The 18,326-nt window shown below is 41.2% G+C and overlaps 1 protein-coding gene across 13 annotated transcripts in view; it reads right to left on the bottom strand.

Moving 5' to 3' along the window:
* The window catches only part of CEP43 (centrosomal protein 43), a 144,594-nt gene that overhangs the window by 105,644 nt on the left and 20,624 nt on the right, over positions 1 to 18,326 (bottom strand). For 6 of the 13 annotated variants that reach the window (XM_058435679.1, XM_058435678.1, XM_058435683.1 and 3 more), the window contains 5 exons: positions 15,030 to 15,256; positions 12,766 to 12,878; positions 11,050 to 11,118; positions 4,999 to 5,038; positions 3,695 to 3,791 (listed from right to left, as the gene is read on the bottom strand). In XM_058435679.1, the coding sequence (XP_058291662.1) occupies positions 3,695 to 3,791; positions 4,999 to 5,038; positions 11,050 to 11,118; positions 12,766 to 12,878; positions 15,030 to 15,256 (546 nt within the window). Of the gene's footprint in view, positions 1 to 949; positions 1,589 to 3,694; positions 3,824 to 4,998; positions 5,039 to 11,049; positions 11,119 to 12,765; positions 12,879 to 15,029; positions 15,257 to 18,326 lie in introns of those variants that run through there. The other 7 variants (XR_009212542.1, XR_009212541.1, XR_009212539.1 and 4 more) reach the window with 5 other exon arrangements.

Below are 18,326 nucleotides of genomic sequence, written 5' to 3'. Positions count from 1 at the left end.
GTTCATCTGCCCCCCACATATCCTCTCATTTTGTTATTCTTCGGATATTCAAAAATTTAAGTTACAAGTAAAATCCTTTTCAACAAATAAGTCCTTGCCCTTCCTCTCGGTCCAAACACAGTCTTGCTGTAAAACTATCTCACAAAGAAAATTACTAGGAATCTTAATTACAGTTCTTATGCATTCAATTCATATCCAATTTACACAAAAACTGAAAAGTCAGAAAAGCTTGCAGACAGATTGTAAAACAGACTGTGATACCTTGGAACTGTAATTTTCTCCTCCCATCATTATTACAGAGTGAAATCAGTAAGGTATTCCATTTCGTTTACAAAGTAATTGAGTGTTGTATTAATACAAATGCTAAACTACAGACGAGTGAATACAGGAAAAACCGTGGATTGAAAAGGATCTTAATCTAGATAATTCAGTTATTGGAGGTCATTAATTTAGTTTTGCTTTAAGGCAAATAAAAGACCACAGTAACAACCAGAAACTTCCAAGAAGAACAGCTTCATTTAAAGTAGTTACCAAGAAAGAAAACTGAATGAACAAAAGATAACTAGAAATAAATGGCTATTTAATAAAGCCTTTCCACCGGGTACAGTGACTCACGCCTGTAATCTCAGCACTTTGAGAGGCCAAGGCAGGGCAATCACGTGAGGCCAGGAGTTTGAGACCAGCCTGGCTAACATAGGTGAAACCCTGTCTCTACTAAAATTACAAAAATTAGCCGGGCATGGTGGTACATGCCTGTGGTCCTAGCTACTCAGAAGGCTAAGGTAGAACTGCTTGATCCCAGGAGGCGGAGGCTGCAGGGAGCCAAGATCCGGCCATTGCACTCCAGCCTAGGCAACAGTGAGACTCTGTCTCAAAAAAAAAAACTAATAAAGGCAGCTTTCATGCCTCATTAGTTTTAGAATAAGAACTCAAAGTGACCAACTTAGTTCAAAACTACATAGATTTTACATCACAAAATAAAAATATCTAAAACGTACACTTTGAGTCTTGAAAGAGAAACAAAGGATCCCTGTGATAGCAAGCTTCATACAAATCGACAGGAACTTTTTGTAAGATTTTGAGAAGTTTTATGAAGTGTAAATGTTCACGTTTGCTGAATTAGATTGCTGTGCATTCACAGAAACCTGGGATGCACACTTATGTTCTGTCCCTTAGGAACGTGTGGCCCTCTTCCTCCAACATCTACCTATGTCTTTGCTCGTGCTGGCTCCCGTGCAGAGACTACCCTCCCCAGGGCCTCTGCTCCTAGTTCATCCTCTGTCATTTCTGGTTCAAAGTCACCTCCTAACAACCCTGCTCCTCCCAACATTCTGTCTCTTCACATAGCACCCTCCAGTGAAGCTCTGGAATCAGGGCAGCACTGACACGTCCCGGGATCTCCCTTCTGTTCTCATGGCGCTTACCATGTTCCTCCTCAGCCCTCGCAGAACCAAGTCAGTCATCTTTCAAAATCCCGGTCAAATATTAGTTCCTGCTTCTGAATTTTCATGGCCCATAACAAGTGCCATATGCCACTTTTTATCTTGATTTTCCTATGTTTGTGTACATGGCTTTTCTCTCTCTGATCCTGCATAAATTTGAGGGAAGAAGTCTATATCTGTGCCTACGACAGAGATGTCTATTGTGACTACAATCAATAATAGTGTTAGATACCATTTATGAATGCCTATTCTGCTAAGCACTGAGATATATGCTTTACACGCTTATCTCTAAAATTTTCACTATCACCATCTCTCTTGCAAAATAGATGTGAGACCCAAGGCCCCAAAAGTTAAATAACTTGCCAGGCGTGGTGGCTCACGCTTGTAATCCCAGCACTTCGGGAGGCCAAGGCGGGCAGATCACAAGGTCAGGAGATCGAGACCATCCTGGCTAACATGGTGAAACTCCACCTCTCTAAAAAATACAAAAAATTAGCTGGGCGTGGTGGCGGGTGCCTGTAGTCCCAGCTACGCAGGAGGCTGAGGCAGGAGAATGGCGTGAACCCAGGAGGCGGAGCTTGCAGTGAGCCGAGAGTCTCGCACCACTGCACTCCAGCCTGGGCAACAAAGCAAGACCCCCGTCTCAAAAAAAAAAAAAAAAAAGTTAAATAACTTGGCCATATTTGTGAGTGGTAAGTAGCAGCTCCAGGACTCAAACCCAGATGTGATGAACTTACAGAACTTGCCCATTCCACTGAGCTATCTCCTTCCTCACACCCCCACATCCCCAGCCCTGTGCTTTCTAAATAGTAGGTGCTTAATGGACACTGGTTTTGGTCACCTTGGCTGAAAGATGACCAAATTGTCTGCTGTCTTCTTACTGCAAAGAATACAAATGCTTTTGTGTTCCCCAGGTGCCCAGTATCAATTCTCTGCACAGAAGGCTTTAGAAAATGCTTCCTGATGAAGTACATTGACTGTCAAAGTCCATTCTACGTAAATGGCAAAATTATCTAAATTTAAGCTTTTAACTGAAAATTTCTAGGAACACTGATGTGCCAAACCCAGTGAGTAGGACCCAGTGAGAAGCAGTCTAACAAAGCCCAGACTCCTGGACGCCATCCAAGGCCCCCAGTGGCAAAGGGATACCACACCTCCTCTTCAACCCACGTCATTTCACAAATCCTAGCTTAACAGTCATTTATTCGAGTCCTCTACCTCATATTTAAAGAATCCTTCTATAGTTTCTTTGGTACAACTTTAAAGCAACATTTTTCAGGCCTCTTTAGGATGATGCAGGGTGAAAAGAGAAAGCTAAATTTAGAATTATAAGGGTATAATACATCAGGAATTAGAAGTGCCTTATATATTATCATTTAACCTTCAAAATAATCCTATCACATAGGTATTAATACTTCCATCTTAGAAGTAAAGAAACTGAGGGTCAAAGGTTAAAGCTTAACTAAGAAAATATATGAAAGAATAAGAATGCAAACACAGATGTTGCTGACTTAGATTGTGTGGTTGCATTGTAAACGCTACCTCTCTCAAGGGCCTTCTCCCTGTGTGACGATCACAGTGCTTGAAATATCCCACCTCGTTCTGGAAAGCAAGTACCCACCCAGCCATGGCAACCTCCAACCTAACTGGTAGGCTCGTCTGAGCTGGGGACAGCTTGATGTGGGTACTGACAGGTGACCCTGCAATGCTACAGCTCACCATCGAAGGATCTTCTGTTCTCTGCCCACATAAAAAGGTCAAGTTTGGATCTCAAATACGGACTCTAACTTTATGGCCTACTGTCTTGTCTCCTGTGGATTTTAGCCCAGCCTGGCTTGCATGTTCAGATGTCACAAATGGCCAACATGACCACTCTCTCTGCACTCCAGGCTCAGCTTCCTCCTGTGATCACAGTGCCCTATACTGACTTCCACCAATGACACCAGGTAGTCAATTCTCACTAGGCCTGACCCACCCTGATCCCTCTTAATCCACAGCAATCCCAGTGCCCCAGGAATAATCCTCAGGCATTTCAGCAGCGAGACTTGAGTATCAAAGGAAGTGACAACCAAAACCAACCTTACCCATTCATCAAAGACATTCTTTATAAACTCAAGCCAGGTCTCTGTCATGACTTTTCATAATTTTCAACTGTTTTCCTACTAATTAGTATGAATTTGGAAGCTTTACAGTAAATCAACAAATAGGTTAAAAAAAAAAAAGCACTCTAGGGGAAATGCAGAACACCATACCTTATCACTGGTATTGATGTCATCTATTTCCACAGAAAGGTCTTCTTCTATCTCTTCACCAATACTTATCCCACTTTTCTCTGAGCGATGGCTGGTACTAATTTCAGGAGGGAAAAAAAAATAAGAACTCTGAAAATAAACATTTAAAGAGATTAACTACCATTCTTTAAACATTCAGATATTTCTTTTAATCCTTTAAGTAAAATATAATATTAACTATAATTAATTTCATACATATTGTCTTGCTTGACCCTTAAAATAATGTAGCAAGGGCAGCAGCAGTCAAGTCAATGTAACAGATGAGACAAAGGTTCAAAGCAGTGACTTTGGTCACAATAGCAAGAAAGAAACAAACCCAGATTTTTACAATTTCATCTACTACATCATGGACTTTCTCAAAAACTGTATAATAAATTATAAAAAATAAATACAGACTTCCAATTGGAAAGATAACCTGTCAATTAAATAAAATGCTCAGGCATCTAATTTAAAATTTCGAATCATATCCATAACAAATATTACTTCTACATTACATATTATCTTTCTGTGTATAAGAAAGGAATCGACAGGGCACGGTGGTTCTCATCTGTAATCCCAGCACTTTCGGAGGCCCAGGTGGGTGGGTCACTTGAGGTCAGGAGTTCAAGACCAGCCTGGCCAACATGGCAAAACCCTGTCTCTACTAAAAATACAAAAATTAGCCAGGCGTAGTGGCACGTGCCTATAATCCCAGCTACATGGGAAGCTGAGGCAGGAGAATGGCTTGAACCCGGGAGAAGGAAGTTGCAGTGAGTCCAGATTGCGCCACTGCACTCCAGCGTGGGCAACAAAAAAAAAAAAAAAAAAAAAAAAAAAAAAAAGAATGGCAATCTTACTAGGGCAGACCACACATTAGGAAATGTGATCTGAATCAAAAAACTAATTTGAGAGCATAATTATTTTAAGTCAAATGGAGACAATTCCTGCCACAAAAAGGTATGGAAGGAAGAGAAAATCAGCACTTATGACACGGCAACTGAACTGCTTCTAAATGACTTCTCAGTTAATTCTTCAGTGTTTCTCTTCTTCTTACCAAGTTTCCTGAACATAATGTGACTGTCTATATTCTAATGTAAAATCAAAAACATGCTCTAAAATCAAATATTTAATTTTGGATTAAATATCTTTTCTTTACCTTCAACCAATACGAACAACAGAATCAAATACACTAAAATAAGCACCAAATGTAATTTTGTCTTGTCTGTGTTCGGAAATTGTTTACAAATATGTATATATTTATATATTTGCCCAATAGTTTTTCTTACCTGTTAAAATCATCAACATAGTCATCGTCTTCTCCAGTTCCTGATAAGTTTAAGAAAAGATATGTTATATCTAACGTGCGTCACAATTTACCTGCCATTAAACACACATTTCCTTAAAAAAAATTAATTATATTGCATCATTTAAAAAGTCCCAGACTAGAAATAACATTTTAAGCATATATAATATGAAGACAAATGACACATGAAATACCTCAGAAATAATAAACAGTTACAAATGACTATAAAATGTGGTTAACACCTCATCTTTACTCCAGGTACTCTAAGGCAATTAACATGGGGCACACTCACCATTAATAAGGTCCCTTGACTTAGTTGCGTATAGCAATAGCAAGTCATCATCAATCCCCTCTAGGTACTAGAGGAACTACTGAGCGTTTTCAACATGCTAATTGTTTTGTTATAAAAGTTAAAAAACACTCATGAGGTGTGAAGAGGCCATGGAGCACAGCAAATAAGGGCACCTTCAGTCATACAGAGCCGGGCTCAGGCCTCAGACCTGCCACTCAACAGCTCTGCTACCTGGGAATGTGAGGTGCCCTTTCTTGGCCATGTCCTCAGCTCTGACGTACAGCCAAAGCCACACCAATAAGAGTTAACATAAGGATTCAGGTACATGATGTGCTTAACAGAGACCTTGGTCCACAGTAAGATCTTAATAAAAGGCAACTGAATGAAGGTGGGATGGTGAATAGTGAGGCAGTGTTACCAGTTTCTCAAAGTGCACCACAAGCCTCTGACAAAGCAGGCACCTTCAGATCAACTTAAGGCTATAAAGGACAAATTTGCAAATCAGCAGCCCTTCCCTCCCAGGACTTCTGAGGGCTAGATAAGGAAAAAGGTTGTCAGCCTCAAAGCAGACTTGGAGGCACATGAGAGCCAACTTAAAATGTGAATGGACGGCCTATGAAAGACCCAGGAAGCACGTACAGCCACATGCAGAAGATGCAGATCACAAAAAGAAGACCTGGCATGACAGAGAGCCATTCAAAGACCCTGCGGGCCTTGTCCTCGATCTTCCCTCAGATAAGGCTGAACTGGCTCTAAATCAGTCAGACTGCTGAGGGGATTCAAGCTCTGTCCAGACAGTTAGACAAGGTAATTCTCTTACAGCCAAATCCTATGATTAATTTATCAAGCAGGTGAGTGATGACTAGGTCCCCTAGAGGTATAGCAATGACTAAGATGGTATCTCTGATCTCAAGGAGCAAACACTCTAGTGAAGAGAAACAGTGGAACAAACCAAATACTGCTAGTGCAATTGGGAAGAACTCCAAGGTAGCAACTGAGTAGAAACCTAGGTTGCAGAGGTACAAATTATTGGGGACAGTGTGTTCCAAGAAGAGGAACATGTGAAAGGCCCTGAGGTGGGGGAGGGTGCGGTGGTCTGAAAAACCACCAGTGCAGCCCAGAGCAGTGACGCACGTCTGTAATCCAGCTACTTGGGAGGCTGAGGCAGGAGGATCACTTGCACCCAGGAGTTTGAGACCAGCCTGGGCAACACTGCAAGACCCCCTCAAAAATTAAAAATTCTATTTTTAAAATTTTAATTTTTAAAATACCATCTCAAAAAAAAAAATAAAAACCACCAGTAAGGAAGCCATATAACCATAAAACAATGAATTTGGGGGACAGAATGGGTGGAGGAAGAAAAAAGGAGTGGCGATCAGAGGGGTTGGCAGAAGTCGGATCATTAGGGCTTGGTTGGTCGCAATAAGGATCTTAGCCTGAATACAAAGGGAAGCTGTCTGGGGTGGGGTGGGGTGGGGGAAGACAGGAGTCAAAAAGTGCAGGGAAGCACTATCTCACTTCTGTTTTCCCAGAGATAATCGTATCACTGCCAGAAGAAATGTGTGTACAGGAGGCAACAATGAAACTAAGGAAAGCAGAAGGCTGTCAGAAAGTCCAGGCCAAAGATAACAGGGGTAAAGGCTTGGGTCAAGGCAGGTGTCCCACAGATAAGACAGATGGGTAGATGATATGGGGTGGGAAGAATATCAGCAAACGAAGAAAACATGAATCCTTGTTACTGCTACACCCAAACCTTGCCCAGTAATGAATTGGAAATCCCTGATCATAAGCAGTCAGGAGGGACATGTCAGGAGCTTCCTCTCCTCTTGAGAATCAAGAGCTCGTCTCCACTGTAGCCTCAAAGGTTAAACGGCTGCAAGTGCTTGACAGAAACCAGGCACTGTCAGGGAGAAGGAGAAGTGGAAATCTGACTAAACAAACTACGTATGTGGCTGCTTTGCAAGTACTAAGTAAAACCAGCAGTGGCAGCTACTAAAATGTCAGCCTCCAAGGACCCATCGTGGTGTTCCTATGTGTGAAGGCCAGTGAGGAGAGCAGAGGTGGACACTGAGCTGAGACAGCGAGGGCAGCTGTGGCTGCAGTGTGGATAAAGGAAGCTAACTGGATTCCCCACCTGCCAGCATTTGTAGCCAATTTAAAACACGACTGTCAGGCCTCTGAGCCCAAGCTAAGCCATCATATCCCCAGTGACCTGCACGTGTACATCCAGATGGCCTGAAGCAACTGAAGATCCACATAAGTAGTGAAAATAGCCTTAACTGATGACATTCCACCATTGTGATTTGTTTCTGTCCCACCATAACTGATCAATATCAATGTACTTTCTCTCCTCCAATGTATATCTCTCCAATGTACAATCTCCCCCACCCTTAAGAAGGTTCTTTATAATCTCCCCCACCCTTAAGAAGGTTCTCTCTAATTCTCCCCACCCTTGAGAATGTACTTTGTGAGATCCAACCCCTTCCCCCAAAACACTGCTCTTAACTCCACTGCGTATCCCAAAACCTGTAAGAACTAATGATAATCCACCACCCTTTGCTGACTCTCTTTTCGGACTCAGCCCGCCTGCACCCACGTGAAATAAACAGCCGTGCTGCTCACACAAAGACTGTTTGGTGGTCTCTTCAGACAGACACATGAGACAAAGATATTTACTGAATAATGTGCTATAATTCATTAGATTCTGACTTCTTGGTTATGTATTGTTTAGTATTACAATAATTTAAGCCAGTGTCAAAATGATTAACAGAATACATATAGGTTAAGCATCCCAAATTCAAAAATTTGAAATCCAAACTTGAATGAAATCCAAAACTTTCTGAGTGCTGACGTGATGCTCAGAGAAACTGCTCATTGGAGCATTTCGGACTTTCAGATTTTCAGATTTGGGATGCTCATCTGGTAAGAAAAATGCAAACATTTCAAAATCCAAAAAAATCCAGGTTCTGAAACACTTCTGGTCCCAAGCATTTGCATTACGGGATACTCAACCTGTACTACATTACTTTAAGGGTCAGCAAATTTTGGCCCTCAGGCCAAGGATTCTTGTTTTCTTCATTTTTTGACAGTCTCTCCTCCCCATCCCATACCCTGTCTTATCTGCCCTTACCCCAGTCATCTTTGGCCCGGACTTCCTGACAGCCTTCTGCTTTCCTTACTTTCATTCTTGTCTCTGGCTGATGACCTGCTTTTGTTCAGCCTGTGAACTAAGAATGGCTTTCACATTTTTAAAGATTGTTTAAAAAAAAAAACACACACACACACACAAAGACTATGTGAGAGACAGTACACGCCGTCCACAAAGCCTAAAATATAGACTATTTGGCCCTTTACAGAAAAAGCTTAGCAACTCTTGCTTTAAATATGCAAAGTACCTATCTATAAACACTCCATTTGGGCACCTTTAATTAATATTTGTCTGCCAAACTAAAATAGATTGTGCTCTAAAGCTTTATTTGTAGATTATTTCTTTGGAACTCAGAATTTATGTTCCCATTGAAATGATTATTTCAATATGTCTAAATAACATACAGGCAGTAAAACACAGTGGTGAGGGCTCTGTGTGATGCATCAGGACTCTAAAAGCAGCATGACCTTGGGCAAGTTACTTAACCTAGATTCTTCATCTGTAAAAATGGAGATAGTAGTAAAACCTACCTCATAGGATATGAATTAAATAAAATAATTCCTTGGTACAATGCCAGGCACTTATCACTAACATCATTATTTTCCTAGGCTGGTCCACTAACATCTGTCTATATATTACTCAAAATACCTAGAGTACTGTATATTTAAGATGTAAAAAGCCCAAACAGAAAACAACATTGTTGCAAAACGAAATAAAACTTTATTTCTACTGAATCCTAATGCCTAGCTAAATGACAAACATCCAGCTAGTGAAATGGTAGTTCTCATCTGCGTAACTACCCCAACTCCAACCCGAGGTATGCCTAAGTCCCAAGAGAAAGTGAAGTGAAGGAGCACACCGCCCTCCTGCCTGTACCCAGCAACTCTGCAGCCCCAGCAACCACATTCCCTCCTGAGGATGAGAATTCTCAGCAGCTCCCCACTCAGAAACAGGCGGGAAAACCTTCACTTTGGTAAGAGAATAGAGCAGTCAGATAAAAAAGCTAAAAGGTTTGGCAACAGAGTGAAACACCACAAAAGTGAAAAAAAACAGAAAACAAAGGGGACAGGGCAGCCATCACGGTGCAGAGGTCAGGAGTAAAGTCTCTGGTGGCAGTTAGCCATTGAGGTTGAGTGGAAAAGAACATCTAATGGCAACCACAACCACAGCTGACAGGAAAAGCACAAGGGTGGGAAAGGGGGCAGGCCCACCTAGCTGGCCAGCCAGCAACCAGGACGCACAAAGAGCAGAGGGCGGCACAACCAGCAACTCAGTTACCGGGACTCCAGGGCACTGTGTGGAACAAGAATCCGGGCAGCTCAGGGAACATTTATTCTTCTGCAAATGGGGGAACAAAGTAACATAAAAACTAACATTTACTAGGCACCTACCATGCCAGGCACTGTACTTTAATTTACATATGAAGAGATATTTAAATCCTATTTACTCTTTAAAACGAGGCAGATGCTATTAGTTCCACTTAACAGATGAGGAAATAGCAGTTTAGTTTATCTCCCTATGCTACCCATCAATCAGTGCCACATCTGAGATGTCACTTCTATCCAACTCCAAGCCCAGGTTCTTTGCACTATCTAGAATGTCTCTCCAGAAGAGGGAAGGGCATTCTGGGAGCTGCCCCTCGGACAGGGCTGGGTTTTAAAAGCACATGGGGACACAGCTTTCTTTCTCCCCAACCTGCCTGTGAAGCTGTCTTCCAATGCTTCCATGTGTGAGTGATTACAGACCAGGAAGCGATCCCATCCCATCACATCCACAGAGAGCACAGGAAGTGGCCATTGAGAACCTGGCTACACCGTTTCCTTCAGGTCAGCAAGTTTGCCTTTACATAAATGAGTTTGCCTAAAGTATGCCTGTCACCCTGCTACAGTCTTGCACAGAACAGAACACTGAATGAGAACTGTGCTCTCAACATATGGCCCAGGGCTGGGTAATGTTCACATTGACACTCTTACTTCCATAGGAATGAATGTACTTACGTGGCAGGCTTACCAACTTCTGCTCCATAGAACAGAACTGAACACATCTCACAATTTTTCTTTCAATAAGTCTGTTTCCCCATTAGACTGAATTCTCTGAGGCCTGGACCATGTACTACCAGCATCTAACAAATGGCTCTGCCTCTGCACAAATTTTTCTCAGTCTGAACTGAAATATCTTCCCTTCTCTCTTATACATCTACTTTACCATGAAGCTTCTGCACAGAAGTCATTTCTTATAAGAGGTCTTCCCTGAATGCCAAGACTGGACAAAGGTAACCTACTAGCCATTTCTATATCCATATATACTGACCCTTTTACACTCAAAATATCTGTAGGTGACCGTTTAATGTTCATATTCCTGACCAGAATTTAAACTCCATGAAGACAGAGGTTCACGAGGACATGATAGCTGTTGCTGTAGCCATCTCTCGCATAGCGTGTAATCTTGAACACGTAAAAGCCATTCAAACACCTGCTGAATGAGCAGCGGCAGGAAGGTGCTCAGCATAGACAGACGCAGTCACTTACTTTACAACCTTCCCCTAAAAATAATCACTTTAAAACGATCAACACAAAAACTAGAAATCTAGTTACCTAATCCAAGTGATCCAATTTTATCACTGATCAATTTCAGATCTTTCAAAACTGTATTTCCCCTTTTGCCTGTGAACAGGAGAAAATATTAGCATTAGAGTGACTTAGAAGACAACAGTCTCTAAACCACATCAATTTTTGTTGTTGTTCAATATGGGGCTTCTTTATGACAGGAGCATAATAACCTAAAACTAACGAAAAATAAACTGTGATTAATGAACGCTTAAGCTATGCATCACAACCTTTTGAGACGGAGTCTCACTCTGTCACTCAGGCTGGAGTGCAATGGCGCAGTCTCGGCTCACTGCAACCTCCGCCTCCCGGGTTCAAGCGATTCTCCCACCTCAGCCTCCCGAGTAGCTGGGACTACAGGCGTGTGCTACCACACCCGGCTAATTTTTGTATTTTTAGTAGAGACAGGGTTTCCCTATGTTGGATAGGCTGGTCTCGAACTCCTGACCTCGTGATCCACCCACCTCAGCCTCCCAAAGTGCTGGGATTACAGGCATGAGCCACTGCGCCCAGCTACATCCCTTTTTAAACCATAAACAATACTACTTTATTGGAACACAACCACCAAAAAACATTTTTTGCCTCATTATAAGACATCACTTTCCATAAGCAGCCCTGTTAGGTATGAATTCAAAGACTACTGTTAATTATTTTCATGAATCTTATTTTTCCTTTGAACTTCTAAATTTTTCTTCAATGCAGCTGCTATTTCACTTACTAAAGTGACATCCTCACTGGTTTTTTAGTCCTTTGTTCTCAATGTCCTCTCTAAATGATCATTCTCTAATCAGTGTCAGAATGACATGTTCATGATGTCCTGGATTCCTTTCTTAAAGGTGGCAGTAACCACGGGAAAGAAGCAAATGGGAAGGGATGCGGACATTATAAATACATGGCTGGTTTAAGAGAAGCAACAGGCTGGCTCTCTTATGTGCCCTAGGAAGTCCCACGGTATATCAAGCAATACAAAAAGATTCGGAAATACTGGACAATTATGCAAAACGCATACTGCAAATTCTTAGTGAATCTAATTTAGGAAACTTTCTCAAAAGAGGTACACGTGCTCTGAAACACTACGCTAATTAAATACAACATTTACTATGTTACGGTTTCCAAAGGACCTCTGCCCATCTTACATGTTCAGGGCTATGCTTTTTAAATTCCTATCACTGTGTGTGGGGAGAGGTGGGAAAGTAACTGGTGCCAGAGCTAGACTCTTCCATGTGTAACCAGTGCTCTTTAGCTCTGCTGCATTTACGATGACATGTCAGGTCATTCTTCTTGAAAATGATCTGCAGAATAATTTTTTATTTAACATTTTATGATACTGTGGTATCACCAAATTTTTAAAAATTAATTGAAAGTAAATCCAACTCAAGTCACTGTAAATGTCCAAAAAAGGAGAGATGATTTAAAAATTATATTTCTATAGATAATAAAAATCAGCTAAAAAGTCAACTTCCCAAAAGCATTCCGAAGGTATATAGGTATAGGAAGGGCCAGAATACAAAACAACATATAAAATATGACCACATTAGAAGTAACAAAACATAACAAAATATTAACAGGAAATATCTCTAAGTGATAAGATGATAGGTTCTTTTAGTGATTTTCCTGGAAAAAAAAAAATCAACAATAATCATATAGCGCTTAATTAGAGAAAAAATATCCCGAGTATTCAAGCCTACATCTTTGGGCACTTACTCTCACAGTCTTTTAAAGAAGGGGCTCCCGCCAGGGAGCTGAGTCCACTTTTTAAGGGGGGTGCATCCGAGAGCGAGGCCAGGCTTCCTGCTTGCTTCCTAGGTTCATTCCTCCTAACAAGAAACAAGGACCGTTAATCGGTGCTCTTATGTTCTGCCACTAAACACTTTTATTCTGCCACAGAAACAAAAGCAACTTAAAGATATTTTATATGCACAGTGGCTGGAAACCAAGAATATACACTTTAAAGATTCAAAACCATAAAGTATACCAAGGGAGTGCAAACTACAGATCAACCACAATCAGCACAGCCAAGGTGTAAGAAACCAGCTCACCTCTCTTTAGAATTCTGTTGGATATCTTATAAACTAAATTGACCTTTTCACTGTGATTTTTTTCAGAAGCCCTTTTCCATTACCCAGACATGCAGCCAAGGGACAATACAGGAGTTTACTAGCAAATAAGTGCCACCTCTCAGATTAAATATTGTTTACAGAAGTCACAAACAGCCATGCTGATGAACTCCCCTTAAAGTCATGACCACTAACCTCAAGGGGACCCTTAAAACCGCCCAACAACCCTCTGAGTTTCCACAGTCCCTTCTCGCCTTACTTTCTTATAGAAAGATTTCATGCTTTCTCCACTCTCCTCATATCTCCAACCCCCGTCCTCCATCCTCAGTCAACTATGAACTCAGGTGACAGCTTGCACAGGTGCCACCATCATATCTACCCCCTGCCTACAATGAGACCCACATGCTCTCCACTTTTCCAGCAAACACAAGCCCCTGCATGGGATTCCATTGCGGTGCAGCCCTCCAGGAGTTCTCTTACTCCCTTACATCATTAATTCTTCCATCTTTAAAGCTGAACAGCTCTCGTCAGCATACATGCTGTTATTTCTCCCACCTAAACACGTTTTCCAGCCCTAAATCCTGCCCCTCCAGCCACCACCCTGCTCCTCTGCACACTTTTACAACTCATCAGAAACTATTTGTCATTTACAATACTTTCCTGTCTGTCTTGAATGCACTCTAATTCTCTAACCTGCCTCGCACCCCCATTCCAACAAAACTGTGTCAAGGTTATCACTGACCTCCAGATGGCTAAATCCAATGGCATCATACAGCTACTCCTCCCTACCGCCGCCTCCAGACACCACTCTCCTGGTTCCATCTCCTCTGCTGCTTCTAGCTCCCCACTCTGGCCTCAAGGTGCACAGGAGCTGCTTCCTTGGTGATCCTCTGTAGTCTCCCACACCCCACATTATCTACAAACTGATGACTCCTAATTTACATCTCCAGCCCAGACGTCTCCATCAATCCCAAAGCATATACTCAATGGCCTACTTTGGATTTCCACTAGCAATCTTCTCTAACTTAGCACAGCGACAGGGGCCTCCAGGCTGTCATGCCACCTGTCTGTGTAATCCACTCTTGCTCTTGCCACTCTTCATCTAATGTGTTTCCAACCTTCTAGTTTTGCAGGCTAAAAACCATGATGCCGCTCTGTGTATTACTTTTCTCTAGCACTTACTGGCAAATCCTTTTCCATCATTAACAGCCTCCTACCTGGAAACTCTAAGTCCAACCTTGCCCAGCAACCTCGGGATCCTTCTGTAATGTAAGCCAGATCAAGATCCTCAGGGCTTCCAGTCTTAAAGGAAAGCCGTCCAGCCCCCTCATCTCTTGAGTCCACCTCATCCGATCCCCATCTTGCTCTCTCTGCTACCCCCAACTCGCCTCCCTGCTGTCTGTTTCCTCTCCCCAAAGCTCCATCAACCCACAGCAACTCCCTTACCTCCTCTAGCTCTTTGCTCACTGGGCACCTCCAAGTGAGGCCCCCTCCAATTTGGACAGCTGACATGCACCTGCCCTGACCACACACTCGGGCTCCCATCACTGCTCTGCTCTCGTCACCCAGCACGCTGCAGCATAACCCTCATTGCCTGACTCTGTCACCAGAGCATGAGCTTCCCGAGGGCAGGAGTATTCCCTCTCCTATCATTGCTGCACCCCACCCTGGAACAGCCCTGGCAAGTGGCTGACACTCAATCTACACTTACTTGTTGGAATAAATCACGTCGAGGTTTTTCTAAAACCTGGGACTGTTTTACAACATGAAAGGCATTAACAACGCATAGTCAGATTTATGGATCTAATAATTATAAACCATCCCATAGTTCATTATTTTTTAACTATAAATTGAAAACATTTATCTTATTTTTAAACCCCTAGTCTCATAGCTCAAAAACCATTTACTCACAAACCATAAGTTTTCTCTGGCTTAGGAATGGGGTCATCAAAGAAAGAATCTCCTTCCATATCATCTTCATCTGGACAAGGGCCGGCTTTGTCTTTGCCATCTAAAGTTCTGTTGCTTAGAAAAGATCCAATTTTTGTTTCATGGGACAGTAAATGAAGGCTGCTTTTGCTCTTGGGTTCTGACAAGGAGACACTTGTATCACTCTGATTGGCCTCATCATTTGCCTTCTAGAAAGAGAGGGAAAGAGAAAAGGCCTCCTTGGTGAGATAAAACTTTAAGATATTTTAAATAATAAAAGAAGTCTCATGAGCATAAGCAAACCTGTGTTTGTGTGTGTGCAACCTGTGTGTGTGTGTGTGTGTGTGTGTGTGTGTGTGTGTGTGTGTGTGTGTGTGTGTGTGTGTGTGTGTGTGTGTGTGTGTGTGTGTGTGTGTGTGTGTGTTGGGGGCAGCTCTCAGCGGCGTGAACTGCAGAGCAATGCCATGATTCATCACTCCATCCCCAGGATTCCTAACATGGCAAACTTTCAAAGGGGGAAAAAATATTAGAGAAATATATTAATACCATTCCTTTCCTCTTTCCCTAAATGGAAATACCTTTAGTATACCTATCCCATTTAAAACACTTTCCCATTGAGAAACAATTTCCCATCTCCTCTTCCATATGTCATTGCTTCATAAATTATCTTAATACATTTTCAACTTGAAAACAGGAGAGACCATTACTATTAAGGGAGAAAAGAAAGATTACTTCATATGAATGAACCAAGCATTAAAGTAGTCATCAGTAAAAATAGCAATTTTCCATCCAGTGCTAAACACAACAGGCATCAAGGTGAAAGATGCTGCTTTCAACCACTCGTGTTTCTAACATAAACATTTGCTAATCAAAATAATTATCTCAATTCTGACTTCCAGGGTAACTTCCTAACCTATACCTCATTTTGATGTCCATGGACGTGTGTGTGTGTGTATTTCTCTATGTATATTAACATCAGTGTTATAAAAAAATTCTGAATCATCCTTATCCATGCCCTTGGATATAGAGTGATGTTACCACTTTTCTTTTTTGTTTTCAGGGAGTCCTAACCTTCACAGCCAACTTTCACTCCATTCTTGGTCAGATTTCTTTCTGCCCTTAGACGGCTCTATGTTAATAATAATAATGAAAACAAAAAATAATGCTAGTAATAATAAAAGCAGCTAACATTTATGGAGAACATTCAAATGCTTCACCTTATCTCATTTAATTTTCAAAATGGCCCTATGATCTGGAGATAGCTTTATCTCTGTGGATATAAATAAGGAAACACAGAGACAGACATTTATGTCACTTGTCAAAGTCTCCAAGTAGTTAAGAAGGTCAATATCAAAGTCAAAGCCTGATTCCAGAGGTTAACTCAATATTTATGCTATAAAGCTAAATTATAATGAATTTGTAGGCTTTATGGGTTAAAAATGGCAATTTCCCAAAATTCAGCCTTGCGTACTAAAGAGAGCAGTATTGTGTAAAATACCTGTGAAGTACTAGAAAAAGCACTCACCTGAAACAAGGACTCTGGAATGTAGTCCAAAATTATTAACTCCATTTTTTTTCTTTCTTTTTAAGAAACAGGGTCTCACTATGTCACCCAGGCTGGTCTTAAAACTCCTGGGCTCAAGCAATCCTCCTGCCTCAGTCTCCCAAGTAGCTGGGTTTATGGGATTACAGGCACAAACTACATCCAGTCGTATAATCTTTTTTTTTTTTTGAGACAGAGTCTCGCTCTGTCACCCAGGCTGGAGTGCAGTGGGGCGATCTGGGCTAACTGCAACCTCCACCTTCCAGATTCAAGCGATTCTCCTGCCTCAGCCTCCTGAGTAGCTGGGATTTCAGGCACGCGCCACCATGCTCGGCTAATTTTTGTATTTTTAGTAGAAACAGGGTTTCGACATGCTGGCCAGGCTGGTCTCGAACTCCTGACCTCAAGTGATCCACCCGCCTAGGCCTCCCAAAGTGCTTGGATTACAGGCGTGAGTCGTGAGCCACTGTGCACGGCCCGTATAATCTTAGGTAAATTGATTTCCTAGGCGTGAGTTTCCTCAAGAATTGAACTAGATTCGTATTTTTCAGATCAAATTATATCTAGGAAAGGATGGATGGCTGAGAAAGAATTAAAGAGTAGTAACTACTGAAGCAAGTTGACGAAAATCTGGGTTAGACATTACTGAACAAGATGCTCTTGAAGGATGGTTTCACTTTTCATATGGGTACAGACAGAATGCATTATGCATGTCTTGTGATATACGTTTACACCTTTACACCAGGTAGAGGTCTTGACTAGTTGACAGTAGGCAAGATATATGCTGTGCAAATCTTACTGCCTTCTAGAGAGCTATACATTCCATGTTATTAATATAAATTAATGATTATAAAGAGATGACTGAAAAAATAAATACCAACTTATAATTTTAGACAACATATCTTCAAAGAGACAGAAACTTTCAAAAATTTCCTAACAACTTTCTTGACGTTTTCCTGGTATTATCAAATATAGAAAAGTATTATGTAGTTCACACCAGTTGTAATTTCTGATTTTTACATTGTTTTAATAATGGATTTATATCTTTTTAAAAGAATATGCATTCGGAAATAAATACCCTGACGTGATATTTAAACATATGTACAATGACAGAGCCTGTGGCCATGAGAGATTCTCTCCTTCTAAACACTCATGAGAAAGTGCCAAAGAATAACTGGCATTAAAGAAACTGAAAAATGTAAATGTAAAGCAACATTATGAGAAACAATAATTATTCTAATTTCCCCAAGAATTCACACTGCCAACATAACTTAAATCCACATAATGAACTATCTAATATCAAAGCTGAGCAACTAATAGGTATCCATGATTATTTTTTGACAGGTTTGACCAATATTCCTGCTATAGACAGAAAGACCAGTTTTAGGAAGATAAGTTTTGCGGAGAAGGGCATTATTATATTACACAACACATACTTGTAAACATAACAGAATTATTTTAAAAATATAGTTCTCTTAATCCAGGGAGTAAAAATACATTCTGAAACAATCTGCTTTGGAACTGCTCTCAAAATCAAGTTCTAAACCACACAGTAACATGTTACTACTTTATAACTATGGCTCATTTTTGCCAAAAGACCATTACCAACTAGATTATTAATGAATTCACTAAACTTAATTCCAAATAAACTTCACTATTAAAAAAATCTACATGAAGAGGAGAAAGATTTGTCATCAACACATTTTGCAGGTTAAAACCAAAGTACTGAAAACGTT

This window comes from Hylobates moloch, unplaced genomic scaffold (assembly GCF_009828535.3).
Source record: "Hylobates moloch isolate HMO894 unplaced genomic scaffold, HMol_V3 SCAFFOLD_2, whole genome shotgun sequence".
Taxonomy (NCBI): Eukaryota; Metazoa; Chordata; class Mammalia; order Primates; family Hylobatidae; genus Hylobates; species Hylobates moloch.
This window is presented reverse-complemented; position numbering and strand designations above follow the sequence as displayed.